Source organism: Gallinula chloropus, assembly GCF_964237585.1.
Source record: "Gallinula chloropus genome assembly, chromosome: Z".
NCBI classification, from domain to species: Eukaryota; Metazoa; Chordata; class Aves; order Gruiformes; family Rallidae; genus Gallinula; species Gallinula chloropus.
In genome coordinates this window covers 58,001,795-58,019,410 of record NC_140089.1, presented here as the reverse complement: position 1 = coordinate 58,019,410, position 17,616 = coordinate 58,001,795, and the positions used below count along the sequence as shown (strand labels likewise).

Genomic DNA, 17,616 nt, shown 5'->3' with positions numbered 1-17,616 from the left:
GACTGCACTGGAGGTACCCCGGAACCACCCAGGAGCACCACTTCTATGGGTGACCTTTTATGGGCCACCAGCCCCTTCTATGGAGGGTGATGTCAGGTGGTGTTGAAAACAGCCCAGGCTAATTCAGCTCAGAACATGGCCACACAGCTGGAGAACGGCTGTCACATCTGCCTGGGCAGCTGGGAGGAGGCCAGCTATGTGATGCCATGCCTCCACCGCTTTTGCTACCAGTGCATCCTACAGTAGGGTCAAAGTAAGCCTGAGTGCCGCCTTTGCAAGAGGGGGATCCAGTACATCCTGCACTCAGTGCAGGCAGATGACAACTTTGTGGAGCATGTCATCGCTCCACCTGTTCCACCACCAGCTGTCATCCACCAGGCTCCCAGAAATCCAGGTGCCCATCAACCCCAGCACCCTGGACCACCCCTGCAGTGGTCTGTAGGAAGGTTGCCCCATGCTCCCCTCCAGTCTCGAAACTGGATGAAAAGCTTCCACAGCAGCCCAGCACTCCACCAGATCCTGCAGACCATGTTCGAAAGGGAACAGGAGAACATCTTTCAGAGCTACATTCAGGGATCAGGTTAGAAAAGCAAAACCCCTGATACAGCTGTATCAGGCCAGGGATGGGAAGGGTAACAAGAAAAGTTTTTACAGATCTACCAATGAGAAAAGGATGCATCCTGGGCAGGATCAAAACCAGTGTGGCTAGCAGCTCGAGGTGGGTGATTTTGCCCCTCTGCTCTGTTCTCGTGAGGCCCCGCCTGGAGTCCTGCCTCCAGCTCTGGGCTCCCCAGTACAGGAAAGACATGGAGCTGTTGGAACGCGTCCAGAGGAGGGCCACAAAGATGATCAGGGGCTGGAGCACCTCTGGTATGAAGACAGACTGTGAGAGTGTGGCTTCTTCAGCCTGGAGAAGAGAAGGCTCAGGGGAGACCTCATTACGGCCTATCAATACTTAAAGGAGGCCTACAGGGAAGTGGGGGAGGAGCTGTTTACCAGGAAGTGCAGTGACAGGACAAGGGGTAATGGTTTCAAGCGGAACGAGGAGAGGTTTAGGTTAGACCTCAGGAAGAAATTCTTTACCAGGAGGATGGTGAGGCCCTGGCACAGGTTGCCCAGAGAGGCTGTGGAAGCCTCACCACTGGAAGTGTTTAAAGCCAGGCTGGAAGGGGCTTTGGGCATCATGGTCTAGCGGAGGGTGTTCCTGCCCATGGCAAGGTGTTGGAACTAGATGATCCTTGATGTCCCTTCCAACCAGAAGCATTCTATGATTCTCTGATTCACAGGGTGCTGCAGAGAGAGTCATCGTCAACTGGCACGTTAGGATGCCTGCACTGCCTGGCGGAGAGAGGGCAACCCTAGAGGTGTTTCCATCCCCGCTGCCTCCCAAGGAGGGTCTCTGGCTTCCAGACCAGTCTCTTCTGGCAGTCCTGCAAGATCCAGCATGGATGAGGAGCCCAGCACCTCATCTGCTGCTGCTGTCTGGGGTGCTGACGGCCAGCCCTCTGCTCATGTTACCATCCCTGTGGAGCAAGAGGAGCCCCAGGAGGAGCCAAGAGAGGCTGTGCCTGGGCCCTCCACTTCCAGCCTGGGCACTGAGGGCTCCCCTGGGCGGCCATGGTGACGCCCAAAGAGGAAGATGGGCACACCAGAGACCTCTCCAGCTGCCAGCAAGAGACCAGCGCCATGACAGTGACCCAGCAGGGTTCCTCAGAGGATGCCCAAACCAGGACTGGGTCACCACACCACCTCTAGGTCCAGTTCTGGCCTCATCGCTCCTTGCTACACCCCATGGCCTGTCCTCATCCTTGTCCTCACCCTCTGCCCCCACAGCCCAGGGCTCTGCTCTCCCATCAGCCTGCACTGCTGGGTGCAGACTTTCTACAGCGCCACTAAGCCAAGTGCAACCTCCTGTGCAGACTCACGACCCGGCACTGCTCTCTGCATGGCTGATGGTATAAAAGCCCCCCACCTGGCTCAGCCCCAGCCCCATCCCAATGGGGCATGGCAGCAGCAAACAGCCTCCAGACATCGGTCCTGCTGCCAATGAGAACAGAGGAGCCAAGGACAGGCCTGCCTATAGTCTTTCAGTTGTGGATTTTTTACCATAAACTACACAGAAATGAAGAGCTGCTTTTAGAGTTTAGTTGCCTATTCATTCCTTGCCATTCATTCTTTGCTTACCACCCCGCTTTGGCAGAAACAAACAGCTCACCAGAGATTTAAAACTTTGCTCTTAAAGATAGCTTAAAATAGGACAGAGGGGAGGTATGCCAGCGAGCATGCCAGCCTCAAGCAGCAGCTGAGCACCACACGCCGCTTGCTTGCTCTCTCTCAGAGGAGAGGAGAAATAGACCTACAGAGCCTCTGTGGCTTGGGGATAAGGACAGTTTACTGATAAATTCACCATGAAAGGGGCACAGTGACAGCCCATGGCAAATTGCACTCATACCCAGTGCTAACACAGAGTACCTTCCTGAGTCCACCGTAACAGAGGGCTGTGCAAGGACCAACATGGCAACCAGAACCCATTGGGACAGCCCTGAAGACACCCAGGAGTACCCCTCCCCAACCAGCCCCTTTGATGGGGGAGTGATATCAGGTGGTGTGGGAAACAGGCCAAGCTAACTCAGCTCACCTGGGCTGGCTGTGTGGGGAGGTTAACTCTGGCCTGGCATGACCCGGCCCAGGACATCTCCACAGAAGATACACTTGTAAATATTGAAAAGCAAGTTTAATATTGGTCTATATACAATCCTTACATAATTAGCCTTTTCTAAAATACATTTCTTCCATATTCTTTTCAGTTTGAGTCAAGTACTTTTTAGCTGCTGGAAACCAAGCTTGTACCAGAGTATAAGGTAACTCTTGAACTTAGCAGGAAGCAAGCCACACCCCTATGAACATCTCGGATATGAAGTGGGTATCTGTGTTTAATAGTGCCACTGAAAAAGACGGAGCATTCTTGAAAGTGAGAAATTCTCTGTGAATTTCTCCGAAGAGAAAAATTACTAATTGGATTAATTTAAAAATAATGTGTTCAACAACAGGAAAATTAGGCCTACGTACTTCCTTCTAAAACATTTTTTGAAAAGTAAACCAACTGATATTTGGCAACAAATATTTAGATGATTAAACAGCCTGATTAATAGTCAATTACTTACATCTGATATTTGTGGATTCAAAAATTTGTTAGGAATAGATGGCATAGATTTACTGTGGCAGGTATTTTAAAACAGGTATCTTTCACAGAAAGAGAGGAACAAGTTAATTTTCTAGCCCAGTGTAAATACCTTGTTCAAAACTTTTTTGAGGCTGGCAAACTGCTACACTATGACTCCAAAAGGAAAAGTAAGAATCATAAACTCCACACTGAATTAAAAGGGAGATGCCTTTGCATAAAAAGGCAAGTGAATTTTTAGCTTGCCAAGAATATCTGAGTAGTACAAAAAATTGCAATTTAAATACTTGCTAGCATTAAGAAACATTAACTGACCTCATTTTATAAGGATGACCTGTTCTAATAAGTTTTTACAGGTTTTCTGTTATATAATTTCTTACCACAGCCAATTGTATAAATGACTTTTTTTTTTTCAACTAAGGACTATTTTAAACACACTTTTCCAAAAATAATGTATGGAGAGGCTTGTCTGATTTAAAAATATCTTAAATGTCTGGAATATATATAAAAAACCCTCAATAGTCTATTTTAAGGTATATTTTTAAAAAGCCTTGTCATTTAATGACAAGGGTCCTGAAGGGCGGAACATGCTAAGTATTAGTCAATCTTGTCAAATAAGTGTGCAAAGGACCACAATGTCAGCACGTGGTGTGTGTGCATTGTGACACCTCAGGAGAAACAACGTATCTCTCAGAACGGAGTGATACAGGGAATTAGGGACAAGGAACAGGAGGGGGGCTCAAGTCTGCAGAACCGGCTCGGTGGCTTTGTTAGCAAGACAAAAACTAAAGCTACCCAAAGGGACCTGTGGTGAGGAGTAAATTAAGTAAACGGCCATCAAATGTCTTCTAAACCCACCATAATGTGCCTAGTATTGATAAAACCAGCACAGATTATTGTGATAATTAGCTTGTAATTTCCTTTTTTTTCCTTTAAACCAAAGCAGAGGTGCACTGTGTAATAGTGCAGATTATTTTGTCCATACTTGGGAATACCTTTTTCTGATGGACACAGGAGTTTTGCTTGTGAAAGAAATTAAATTTCTAGCTCCAAGCACACTTAATCTAAATGCTATGAAACATCACGTTAAAATTCCTTATATATAAGTCTCTCTATACTTTAAATCCCTTTAAGATAGAATTTTAAACACCTCGGGTAAGATGAGATTAATACAGAAAGTGTTTAAAAATAAATACAAAAATTTACCTATAGTATAATGCGTAGAAAAGGGCAAAGTTATATTACATTTTCACAGAAGGCATATGACTATACACAAAAAAATTAAGAACTATGCATGATGTTACAGAATAAAAGGACCGCATACTGAAGCCAAGAACCAAATTCAGTAATTCAGCAATTCAGCATGTAGCTGATTGCTGGGATTTAAATTTATGTTAAGAATAATTGTAGTATGGCACCTAAATGAGAAAGAGCACAACTGAATGTATCTGAAGTGGAATGTACAACAAATACTAGACATGGGTCTGTATAGATATAATATTATTGTAATGTGAGAAAAAATAATTGCCTCTCAGAGGTATTTTAGGATACCCACAATATTTGAAAAAGGTCATTTTTTAGTAAGTGAGGAATGACTTCTTTAATACTATCTTCACTACTGAGGAATGACTGTTCTTTAATACTATCTTCACTACCCTGTATTATTTTTAATTTATAATCATTAAACAAATAAATACTACAAATGAAAACCATAAATACCAACATTATCAACAAATACACAACATTATCCTGCACATCAAATGAGTAATGTGTTAGACTGCTTTATTCCTAAAAATTATTATTCCTTGAACCAGAACCTCCACAGGTTAATGTAAATTTGATACAGCTGTTACAGATTTTCTCAGCTTTACTTAGAGATTTCATTGTTAAATTCTGAAGCTGAAAGGAAACAAGAAAATTAACCTTCTAGTCTTCCTAAACACATTTAAAGGCCCTATTGTTTCCTAAAACAGATTACTAACACATACATTGTGAGAAAGCAGTGAGTGACTTCTATGCTATAATCTGAAAACAATAACAAAATATTTTCCCCTCTTCACTTTCAGCTTTCCAAATGTGTTGGCTAACTACTTGCATAAAACTAAAACCACACAAAATGTAAAGCAAACAAACAAATGCCTGAAGCAGTAAGCACTTGATCAATTGTGCTGATGACATCAAGCTGAGTGGTGAAGTTAATGTGCCAGTGGGACAGGATACCATCCAGAGGGACCTGAACAGGCTGGAGGTGTGGGCTCAGGTGAACCTCATGAGATTCAACAAAGTCAAGTGCTGGGTCTTACACCTGGGTCAGGACAATCCCCATTATCTATACAGTTTAGGAGATGATGTGCTAGAAAGTAGCCTTGAGGAAAAGGACTTGGGGGTAATTGTGGATGAGAAGCTGGACATGAGCCACCAATGCACATTTGCAGACCAGAAGGCCAACAGCATCTTGCGCTGCATCAAAAGAAGTGTGGCCAGCAGATTGAGAAAGGTGATTCTGTCCCTCTACTCTGCTCTGGTGAGATTTCACTTTGGAATACTGTGTCCAGCTTAGGAACCCTCAACACAAGAAGGACATGCACCCGTTGGATCACATCCAGAGGAGGGATGCAAAAATGATCACAGGTCTGGAGCACCTCTCCTGTGAAGATAAGCTGAGAGAGTTAGGCTTGTTCAACCTGTAGAAGAGATAGCTCTGGGGGGACCTTATAGCAGCCATCCAGTACCTGAAAGGTGCCTGTAAGAAAGCTGGGGAAGAACTGTTCTCAAGGGCATGTAGCAATAGGACAAGGGATAATGGTCTTAAACTAGAAAAGAGTAGATTTTGGCTGGATATTAGGAAAAAATTCTTCACTATGTGGGTGGTAGATCACTGGAACAGGTTGCCCAGAGAGGGGTGGAGGCCCCATCCCTGGAGATATTCAAGGTCAGGCTTGATGGAGCTCTGAGTGAACTTATTATCACGATCTTGCTGTATAAGGGAACATTGCGTGAATGCAAAATTGTATGTACTATACAAGTTGTATGAGCGGTTTAATTATGCTACACACTGGAAATGTCACTAGGACATCTGTCTTTTCCAGATTAAATGATGAAACCAGTTCTCTGAACATCAGCAATCTTCCTGACAAAAATTATCTTTACTATTCACAGCATACCCAAATGGCAAGCCTTGGGGTTTACAGATTCCTGTTTGCCTTGGCTGATGAGAAAGTTCCCTCACCCCTTGCAAGTGTCAGCAACTCAAAAACTTACAGCATTGGCTTTTAACTGCCTAAAGTGCATTTTCTTACATAATTGTGCTTCAAGAGAATAGAAGAAACAAACAAACCCTTCCTAGTGAATATAAGCAAGAGAGCCTTTTTTTCGTATCTTCTAGAAAAACAGACACATGCTGTGGCATCCAGTTCTGACAGTGGGGAGGGTTGGGGGGCGTGGGGGCAGACTTTGCCGTGCCTCTTTATCCCAGTGAAACCAAATAGGTAGTGACATTGCCTTCTCTTCTCCAAGCTGAACAAGGCCAACTCTGTCAGCCTATGTGGTGGTTTAGCCCTGGCTGGAGGCCAGACACCCACTAAAGTCAGTCTATTACTCCCCTTCCTAGTTGGACAGGGGAGAAAATATATATTAAGAGGCTCAAGAGACAAAACAAGGACAGGGAGAGATCATTCTGTCAGCAATGACATGGGTAAACCAGACTCAACACAAAGTGAAGAAGAACGAAACTACCTCATTTATTACAGTACGCTACAAAAAACAGTGAAACCGGAGTTTGGAGCGTGACCAGAACTTAAAACGAATACAACCAGATCTTAAAACACTTTCCCCCACCACTCTGTACTTAGCAGACTTTAATCAGGATTTTTCTCCCTTCTTCCCCGCTGCTCGCAGTGCAGGGGAGCAGGGACTGGGAAAAAATGGGGTTCTTGGATACTTCTTCATGAACTGTTTTCCATTTCCACATCTTAAAACACCTCTAACCTCCTCCCCCGCTCCCTTCTTAGCCGACTTCACTCTAGTCATGATTTCGCTCCCTTCTTCCCCCCAGTCGCAGCACAGGGGTACAGGGACTGGGAGATGGGGGCTTCGGTCAGTCCCCTGCAAGTTGTTTTCCTTCTGGGCCGGGGTGGGGGGGCATTCATTCAACACCCCCCCCCTGCTGCACTGTGGGGTCTCAACCACAGGAGATAGTCCTCCACGAACTTCTCCAACATGAACCCTTTCCCACAGGGCTTCACATCTTTATCACAGTGTCTCTCAGTCCCAGTCCTCCACGGGATTCCAAGCCTCCCCCCAACAAACCTGTTCCGATGCAAATATTTCTCTCTCATCTCTTTGTCTCTGATTCTCCTCATGGCTGCAAGTGCTGGCAGGGCCTTGTTCCAATGTAGGGTCACTGTGTCTTCTCTATGTCTCCACTTGCTCCATCCAGCGTGGAGCCCCTCCACAGGCTGCAGGTGGGGTCTCGGCCTTTTCCATGGGTTTCTCCATGGGCTGCAGGGGCAGCTTTCTCTCCGGCACCTGGGGCGCCTCCTCCCCCACCCTTCTCTGGCCTTGGTGTCTGCACAGCTCATTACATCTTCTCGCTCCCTTCTCCGGTGGCAAAATGCAGCTGCTTCCGGGTTGTTTTCTCCTATATGTGATTCTCAGAGACACTCGACTGTCTCTCGGGCGGCGACTTTGTCCTTGAATTGCTCATTGTTTATAGTTTCGGCTGGCAGAAACCTCTAACTGCTGCTTACAAAAACTGTCTCAGCAGCACAGCCTCACAAAACTGCAACAGCCTATCTTCACAGGAGACATGCTCCATCGCTTTGGTCATTTTTGTGGCCCTCCTCTGGACATGTTCCAACTGGTCCTTGTCATTTCCCTCCTTTTCTTTCTTTTTTCTCTAGAGAAACACATTTCAGGGTCCAGTCATCTCATCCAGTCTAGCCACACAATGTGTTAGAGAGACAGAAAAACTAATCATGCCTACCAGGTTCACTTTGCAAGGGCTCACAGGTACTTGAACTAGCTTTAAGTTAGCAGAATCAAATGCCCTCAGGAGTTCAGCCACACCAGCATGATGCTTAGCATGAGAGCTCACCCTCCTCCTCAGCAAACTTATCATTCACCTAGATAGTTAGGCTAAAGGCAACTAAACAGGACTACAACTGACCGAAGTGCTGGAGGAGGGACACCAGATGGATACAGATGAGAAAGCACAGGGAAACACTTAAGTTTACTTTTACAGTGCTATTGCCTGTGTTCTGTGCAAATTTTTGGCTGCTTGTTCATTGTTAATAGGCCCTAAGCATTCAGCTTCAGCATTTCAAGCATTAACCCCCACTAGACAATAAGAGCCTGCCCAATTCCCTACTTCTGTCATATCTCTTAAAGCATAGGGCTGGACTAAAAGTCTGTTTCTGGGGACAACTTTTGACCACATCCCATGTATGAAAGATCTACAGTTTTCACATTATAGACGAAAAATAAATCTCTCCTGGGCATTTCCTTAAGTTGGATGGAGGACATGTTTTCTCATTTTGTTTTGTGGTCAGAATTGTGTAGATGCTTGTCTTTCCTTACTCGTTTTTCTCTGTATCCACACTATTTAGATCCTTGGCAGCCAAATGAAGACCTGGTGGCACCTCAGGTTTCCACTGCTGCTTTTCCTCTCTGCAACACTAGCTTTTACCAGAGTTATAAATTTTTAATATATTAGGTTTGTAGCATCCCTCTGAAACAGCCTGACAGAAGTTTTTAAAGTTCTGTTTAGAGACTGCAATGTCAGCATTTTATTGCACAGTGCTTTCTGGTAAGCAGTTTAGATGGAAGCATGATTTTGGGAAACAATATTCTTATACCTAATATTTTAACTGAAATGTATCTGACAGTACTGCATCAAATAGTACAGTTTGAGGGGTTTAATTTTAATTTTTTAAAGGAAACTCTGCTCTTTTGTGATTTCCTAAGATAAAAAATATAATTTGAAAACAGCATTTAATTACCACATCTGTAGGAGATCACATTGCATGTACACTCCTCTAAGATAATGAAATACTGGAAATTCTGTCTGTCATAAAGCATCAGGAAAGCTCAATTTACTATTCCTGAAACATCCCATTACTTGGGAAATTCAACCACAACTTAGGGTTAAAGCAAATTGCATTAGCTTTACAGGAAACATGTCTATGCAGAAGAAAGACACTGTCAGCCAGAAATGTATTTTAAAAAAATCCCAAAACCTTGTGCTGCTGGAGTAAGAAGGTAGCACTGAAACAATAAGCTGAGGTCACTTTTTAAGGCAAAAGCTATCTTTGAAATGACTCATTATTTTGATATATTAGGTCAAATAGAATTCAATTTTACATGCCGAGAAAATTCCTGATCTTCAACCAAGGCATTTTTTTAACTGCACACAGTAAAACGCTTACTGGAAATACTACTTTGTTGTCTTATATTTTTTTTGCAATCAATGATACTAGGACATTTTATCAGCTATCAAGAGGCAGAGGGATGCTAAAGCAGGCAGTGAGCAGCCTCTAAGCACAGCAGTCCCAGAGAGAACAAGGCCTCCATTAGAAACAGGCACTCCCTCAGTTCCTGCAGGTAAATGAAGTTCCAAAGTGATGACAGCACAAAACAAGCATCATTTTAGATTCTGTCCATGCCTGCAAACTTACACACTCTCTATTATAGTGAACTATATAGAACTCTCTATTATAATGTTTCCAAAGAAGACATTAGCTAGCAGCAAACAACAAATGTAATTAAAAATAAGTATGTTTCAGAGACTCAATTGCTGCAGTGGAAAGGCGGACAAAGGAAGGGAAATTCAAATTTTAAGAAATAGTTTTAAGAAATAGTCTTCCTGTGTTTATTAGCCTAATCTTTAAAGAGAATAAGAAAACATCTGTTGATTTCCATCTGCTAGTACTAAGGTTTGTGCAATAACACAGCAACAAATAGTCCTATGAATCATTGCTCCTTACAATTACCCAAAGGGAACAATACCAGAAGATCCATGCACAAGAGGAGTACAGCATGTATGAGCCACCAGTTTACATATTGCAACAATAGTATAGGTTTAATTTGCTGAAAATTAAAACCTGAACTATTTCTTAGAATTTTCAGAAGTTTGTTGAGAGATCTAAGCTCATAATTTTACCTGTCTACACCATAAGAAAGAACAATACTCGAATCAGTACAAATTTAAAAGATACATCATAGAATCATAGAATGGCATGGGTTGGAAGGGACCCCAAGGATCATAGAGCTCCAACCCCCCTGCCACAGACAGGGACACCAGCCTCCATGCCTGGATCTACACAAGGTTGCACAGGGCCTCATCCAACCTGGCCTTGAACACCTCCAGGGATGGGGCATCCACCACCTCTCTGGGCAGCCTGTTCCAGCACCTCAACACTCACTCTGTAAAAAATTTCCCGCTAAGAGCTAACCTAAACCTTCCTTCCTTTAGTTTTAATCCATTCCCCCTTGTTCTGCCAGTGTCTACCCTTTTAAAGTTGATTCCCCTCCTGTTTGTATGTTCCCTTTAAGTACTGGAAGGCGGCAATGACGTCCCCCAGCAGCATTCTCTTCTGCAGGCTGAATAAGCCCAGCTCCCCCAGCCTCTTGTGCTCCAGCCCTCTAATCATCTCTATGGCCCTCCCCTGTACCCTCTCCAACAGTTCCACATCCTTCTTGTACTGGGGGCCCCAGACCTAGACACAGTACTCCAGATGGGGCCTCACGAGGGCAGAGTAGAGAGGGACAATCACCTCCCTGTCCCTGCTGGCCACCCCTCTTCTGATGGAGCCCAGGACACCATTAGCCTTCCAAGTGGCAAAAGCACACTGCTGGCTCATGTTAAGTTTCTCATCTACCAGAATCCCCAAGCCCTTCTCAGCAGGGCTACTCTCAAGGAGCTCTTCTCCCAGTCTGTATCTATGTCTGGGATTCTTCCGGCCCAAATGCAACACCTTACACTTCTCAGTGTTGAACCTCATTAGGTTCCCCCGGGCCCACCTTTCCAGCCTGTCAAGATCCCTCTGGATGGCTTCTTTTCCTTCTATTGTGTCAACCACACCACTCAGCTTGGTGTCATCCACAAACCAGTGGAGATACACTATCAAAAGCTTTACTGAAATAAAAAAAAATAACATCCACTGGTTTCCCTTGGTCAACCAGCCGTGAGGCCTTGTCATAGATGCAAATCAAGTTGGATAGACCTTCCTCTCCTGAACCTGTGTTGGTTGTGACCAATGAAGGTTTAATGGTTTGAAGGTAACATGAACCAAGAACTCTCCTAAGAGGAAAGGAATGGTTGCTCAGAAACGTGCTAAAACTCCCTAGAAATAAATAATTTCATCCTTGAAACAAATTGTACGGTGTCAGTCTTCCAAATACTCCCACACAAAAGAATTCTAACTAGACAAACCCATAATGTGTTGGATGGACAACTGGCTGACAGGTTGAGACGAGAGGGTGGTAGTAAATGGGGTTACATCTGGCTGACAGCCAGTCACTAGGGGGGTTCCCTAAGGCTACATTTTAGGCTCAGTTCTTTTTAACATTTTCATAAATAACCTGGACCTAGGACTACAAGCTGTATTATGCTTGCAGACAACACTAAATTGGGAGGAACTGTTGACCTGGACAGATCACATTGCTGGGCAATCCTAAACAACATGAAGTTTAACAAGGGCAAGTGCCAGATTATCCACCTGGAAAGAGGTAACCCCAGCTGCACATGCAGACTGGGGGATCAGACACTGGAGGCCAGCCTTGCTGAGAGGGATTTGGGAGTCTTGGTTGATGGCAAGTTAAACACGAGCCAGCAGTGTGCCCAGACAGCCAGGAGGGTCAACCACTTCCTGGGATGCATCAGGCACAGCACTGCTAGCTTGTCCAGGATGGGGATTGTCCTGCTCCTCATGGCACTGGTGCAGCCTCACCTTGAGTACTGAGTGCAGTTTTGGGTGCCATGGTACTAGACGGACACAAAACTATTGGAGAGTGTCCAGAAGAGGGCAACAAGGGTGGTGGAGGGTCTGGAGGGGAAGGATGGAGAGGCTGAAGTCCTTTGATATGTTCAGCCTGGAGAAAAGGAGGCTGAGGGGAGACCTCATCGCAGTCTATAGATTCCTGACAATGGAGCGAAGGGGTAGGTGCCAGTCTCCTCTCTGTGGTGACCAGTGATAGAACCCGAGGGAGTGGTATAAAGCTTGGATGGGAGGTTTAGGCTGGATATTAAGAAGAGATTCTTTACTGAGAGGGGACTCAGGCACTGGAACAGGTTCCCCAGGGAACTGGTCACAGCACAAAGCTTGACTGAGTTCAAGAAGTGTCTGGATGATGCACTCAGTCATATGCTCTGACTTGGCTAGCTATGTGTGGAGCCAGAAGTTAGACTTGATGATGATCCTTATGGGTTCCTTCCAGCTCAGTATATTCTATGAGTATGAAATCACTCCATTATTTTAAAAGACAATGAAAAAGTACTAATTGAAGAGTGCATGTGTTATGTACTTTGAATAGAAAAAGACTGAACACAGAGAAATGCATTATTTGACACCTAAACACTTGAAAACATTGTCTATATAATAGAATACTGGAATTTATGGTCTGTCTAAAGTGGGTACTCCTATTCAGTCTGAAAACTGTGTCTTGGCACTTAATGAATAAACAATAAATCCACTATTTGTTTGTTTACATCACTGGGAAGAACTATGATCCAACATGACAACCCTTTTCAGTAATGAGGTCTATTGTGTAAACATTCTTTTCTTGTGACTTTCATTTCAGGATTGTGTAATGGGCTCACCTTGATTGCCCCATGTACAAGGCCTCATGTTAACATAACTGTAATGTTATCCTAACATTTCACTGAGAACTGCCTTACTGTACTCTTTATGATAGAAAAAAGTTTATGTTATATTCTTTTTTGAGGGGTGTCAGGGAGAAGAGGCAAACTCTGGACAGCTGGGAATTGTACAGTTGATATTACATTAGAGCTAATTTCTCATCTACTTTCTTTGGCAATTTCTGTAATTCACTGCATGTTAAACATCCCTGGAATGTGCTGCCTCATGCCTGTAAACATGTTGCATGAAGATCTATTATAGTAAGATATTATTCCTTATCTTTTATTAAGCTTTTACTAATCTATGACTAAAAATTAGTATTTACGTTTTCCTATGGAAATTGGAAGGAAAAGAAAAGATGCCAAAATGACACCACCATCTACTTGCCTCTACTTTCTACTTTCAACATTTTTGCATGGAAACCATCAGTTCTAAAAATATTGACAAAATACATCTATGCCAACAAGACAATTTAGAAATCCTCTTCAAGAGAAAAGCTATCAACTTTTTAACACTTTTTCTTAGATCAGCTAACAAACGATAGTGGACAATAGTTTCAGAAAGACATTATCTTTTTAAGCCTTGCATGGACTCACAGTACTGTAAATTTGTACAGAAGAAATGATACACTGAATTTATGGTGCCTTTGAACTGTATTAATCCTGAAAACTAATGATTAAATATTATAACCAATGGAACAGCAGGAAAAGAATGACCTTATCTTTTGCTACACGCTTTTACCTACATGGAAATGACTACACATATGAAATATGTTTCAATTCTTGAAAAAAAATCTAAACATCAATGACAGAGTGGGGAAAGTCCACAATGGCCATTCCACAAAATGCCACATTAGATAGCCAAGGTCTCTACTTCATTTTGTTTATCACTGTATTAGGACTTAAAAGTCTTAACTTCCTGTGCACTTACAAGTAATGTAGCGCCTTCAAGTGTCATCCAAGCTACTTCATCATAGAAATATGAATGACTGATACTTGATTCGGTTCAATCTTATCTCATTTACAATTGCATGGACAAAATCAGAGGTAAGTAGTCATTATCTCTAAGGTTCAAAGAGGACACATTTCTCAGAGAAATACATTCACATTGATTTAGATATACTGGAAAAATTCCAGATTTGATCTTCAGTTTAGATCAGCACAAGATGCTGAAGAATTCTTGTTATTTTGCTTCCTCCTTCAGCTTGAAGGAAACATTTTTCCACTTAACAAGGCAAAAATAAATGACACTGAGCACCAAATACTCATACAAAATTCACCTAAGACCACAATACCAATTAGTGGAAGAACATGAATTCTTAACTACTAACTGTTGTGAGAAACATTCCACTCTTCATTTAAAAGGATTCTTTATTGATATCCACCCCACAAACATGCTCACATAGACTTCGGATGTCTTTTCTGGATGTTTTACAGTAAAAGAAAAAAAAAAGCAGTAAGAGAAAAAAAAGTAAAAGAAAAAAAAAGACTAGCAAGAAGTGAGGTAATATAGTTTACATAAGAATTCTCCTTAAGCCTTTGCCATGGATATTAAATGGGGAAAAAAAAATTCTAATTCTGCTCTACCTAAGATAGAGCACAAGCATGACAATAGTTAATACTCCATTATTATCATCCTAAGCTTACTGAAATCATTTGTGTTCTGAGTTTTTGAATTTAAATATAGAACTGTTAAAGACTTTGATTGGTCAGAAGAAATTTGAAGGTAAAACCATGCCCCGACATCCTTCATTTAGTGTCATGGCCTCTTTTAAGGTAGAATTATAACTGAACAGAATAATTGCTACATTTTTTTGTTTGTGTTGGGTTGGAAAGGACCTTAAAGATCCAAATTCCTTGTTGTGAGCAGGGGCACCCTCCACTAGATCAAGTTGCCCAAAGTCCCATCCAACCTGGCCTTGAACACTACCAAGGGACAGACCATCCAGAACTTCTCTGGGCAACCTGTTCCACTGCTTCACCACTCTCTTAGTGAATTATTTCTTCCTAATATCTAAATCTGAAGTCCTTCATCTTAAGACCCTTTGTCCTATCACTGCATACCTTTGTGAAAAGTCCCTTTTACTACCTTTTCCAACAGAACTTTACACTGAAAATCTGACTTCCCAAAAGGGTATGATCTAAATTAATGACTGTTTATAGAAAAACTTGGTGCAGCTAGCACTCGCTTTATTTCAAGATAACAGTAGATGCATTGCACAATAGTACATGTCCTTTATTCTGAAGTTACACAGTGCATAGTCACTGTATCACTCTAATATTTTACTCCATGTTCTTAAGGAAGCTGTTTTTAAACATAGATACATTATCACCAAAGATAAGCCCACTGCATGAAAAAGAAAACATATTTGCTTAACTTCATATTCTGGATAAAGAATATTAAACTTTTCTTTTTATTAAATTGTCAGTAAGATTAAAAAACAAAGTTTTAAAAAGATATTTTTCTAGAAGCATACACAAATCTAACAAAATATTATTGGCACTGGAGAGGTACTTTGCATTTTAGCTAGTTGCAGCTATCTATCACTGATGCTGTTGCCATGTTTTAGCTTCACTTTTCTATTTATGTTACATGTATTTTATGAAGTGGTTTATATACACAGTCTCTCACGTTTATTTACTTACCAACAGTATCACATGGTTCGTCTTTATGTACACAGAAATCCTTCCTAGAATTGAGGGGGAAAAGAAAAATGTTAAGCAAACCAAGCTGTCAGACTGGTAACAGCTGTGTGACCTATTTACAATTTTGTATGGCTCAATGAATAAATACAGAACACTATTACCTCAACAAAGAGCATAGGGAAGCAAAGGCCAGGATTACCCAGAACACTTAAACCAGTTTATTGTCAGAACAGATTTAGGAGTCCATTGCACCTAATTTTTGGGGTTTTCCCCCTGTAGGAAATTTAAGAACTCTAAAGTTAGTCTTTCTTTTACTTGAAATGAAAATATCTTCCACATTTGGTATCAAGTCTAAGATCAGTATTGTAATCCAGCATTTAGATCACAGATAGAGTCAGAAAGTTTTTGTACTGAAAAGTTAATAGTTAAAATGACAATAGAAATACATTCTGGAGAAGCCTTTCTACTAGAATGGGCATCCCATTCTAGTAATGGAATGCTTGCAAATTAACTCATAGGGAGAAGCCTATCCTATCTCCAACAAATATTTCATTCCAGCCATAGCTCTATAAATAAGACTGCTCAATTACACAAAGCAAAGTAAGTATTTTATCTCTGTGTTAAACAATATCTACTTAGGATTAATTTTAATTTCACACCTATTTTATCTGTTCTCAAAGACACATAACAAATATACCAAAAGAACAAAAGAAAACCTTTTACTGGAACACATGTTAATTTTTTTTTGAACTTGAAATACAAATAAGGCTGCTTAGGTATACATGAAATGGGGAGAGGGAAACCCACAGGAAACAAACAACAACAAAACCCCACACAGAGCAACCAAACAAAATATAGCCCCGTTATCTGAGCTTCATTCGTACATGTACTCAAATAAAGATGTTTCTGTTCTCTAGCTGTATGTCATACTTTTGCGTAGCTGTTGCTGAGAGAGACTGGGGGCTGCAGAAAATGGCTGCTGGAATGCTCTGCCAGCCCCCAAAAGTGTAAACATCAGGCAATTCAAGGCCAAAGTCGCGTCTAGAGATAATCATAGTGCCTCTGAGAATCACATATAACAGAAAACAACCGGGAAGCAGCTGCATTTTGCCACCGGAGAAGGGAGCAAGAAGATATATTGAGCTGTGCAGACACCAAGGCCAGAGAAGGACAGGGGAGGAGGCGGCCCAGGTGCCAGAGAGAAAGCTGCCCCTGCAGCCCATGGAGAAACCCATGGAAAAGGCTGAGACCTCACCTGCAGCCCGTGGAGGGGCTCCACGCTGGATGGAGCAAGTGGAGACATAGAGAAGACACGGTGACCCTACGTTGGAACAAGGCCCTGCCAGCACTTGCAGCCATGAGGAGAATCAGAGACAAAGAGATGAGAGAGAAATATTTGCATCGGAACAGGTTTGTTGGGGGGAGGCTTGGAATCCCGTGGAGGACTGGGAGACACTGTGATAAAGAGATAAAGCCCCGTGGGAGAAGTTCGTGGAGGACTATCTCCTGTGGTTGAGACCCCACAGTGCAGCAGGGGGGGGGTGTTGAATGAATGCCCCCCCACCCCGGCCCAGAAGGAAAACAACTTGCAGGGGACTGACCGAAGCCCCCATCTCCCAGTCCCTGTACCCCTGTGCTGCGACTGGGGGGAAGAAGGGAGCGAAATCATGACTAGAGTGAAGTCGGCTAAGAAGGGAGCGGGGGAGGAGGTTAGAGGTGTTTTAAGATGTGGAAATGGAAAACAGTTCATGAAGAAGTATCCAAGAACCCCATTTTTTCCCAGTCCCTGCTCCCCTGCACTGCGAGCAGCGGGGAAGAAGGGAGCAAAATCCTGACTGAAGTCTGCTAAGAAGGGAGTGGTCGGTGGAAAGTTTTTTAAGATCTGGTTGCGTTTGTTTTAAGATCTGGTCAGACTTCCAACTCCGTTTTTTCA

The 17,616-nt window shown here is 42.8% G+C and overlaps 1 protein-coding gene across 1 annotated transcript in view; it reads right to left on the bottom strand.

The window, feature by feature from the left end:
- Window positions 1–17,616, bottom strand: part of ADAMTS19 (ADAM metallopeptidase with thrombospondin type 1 motif 19) — a gene marked incomplete at both ends in the record, with an annotated part of 133,456 nt that overhangs the window by 67,411 nt on the left and 48,429 nt on the right. The window contains one exon of the mRNA XM_084278841.1: window positions 15,684–15,727. Within this exon, the coding sequence (XP_084134967.1) occupies window positions 15,684–15,727 (44 nt within the window). The remainder of the gene's footprint in view (window positions 1–15,683; window positions 15,728–17,616) is intronic.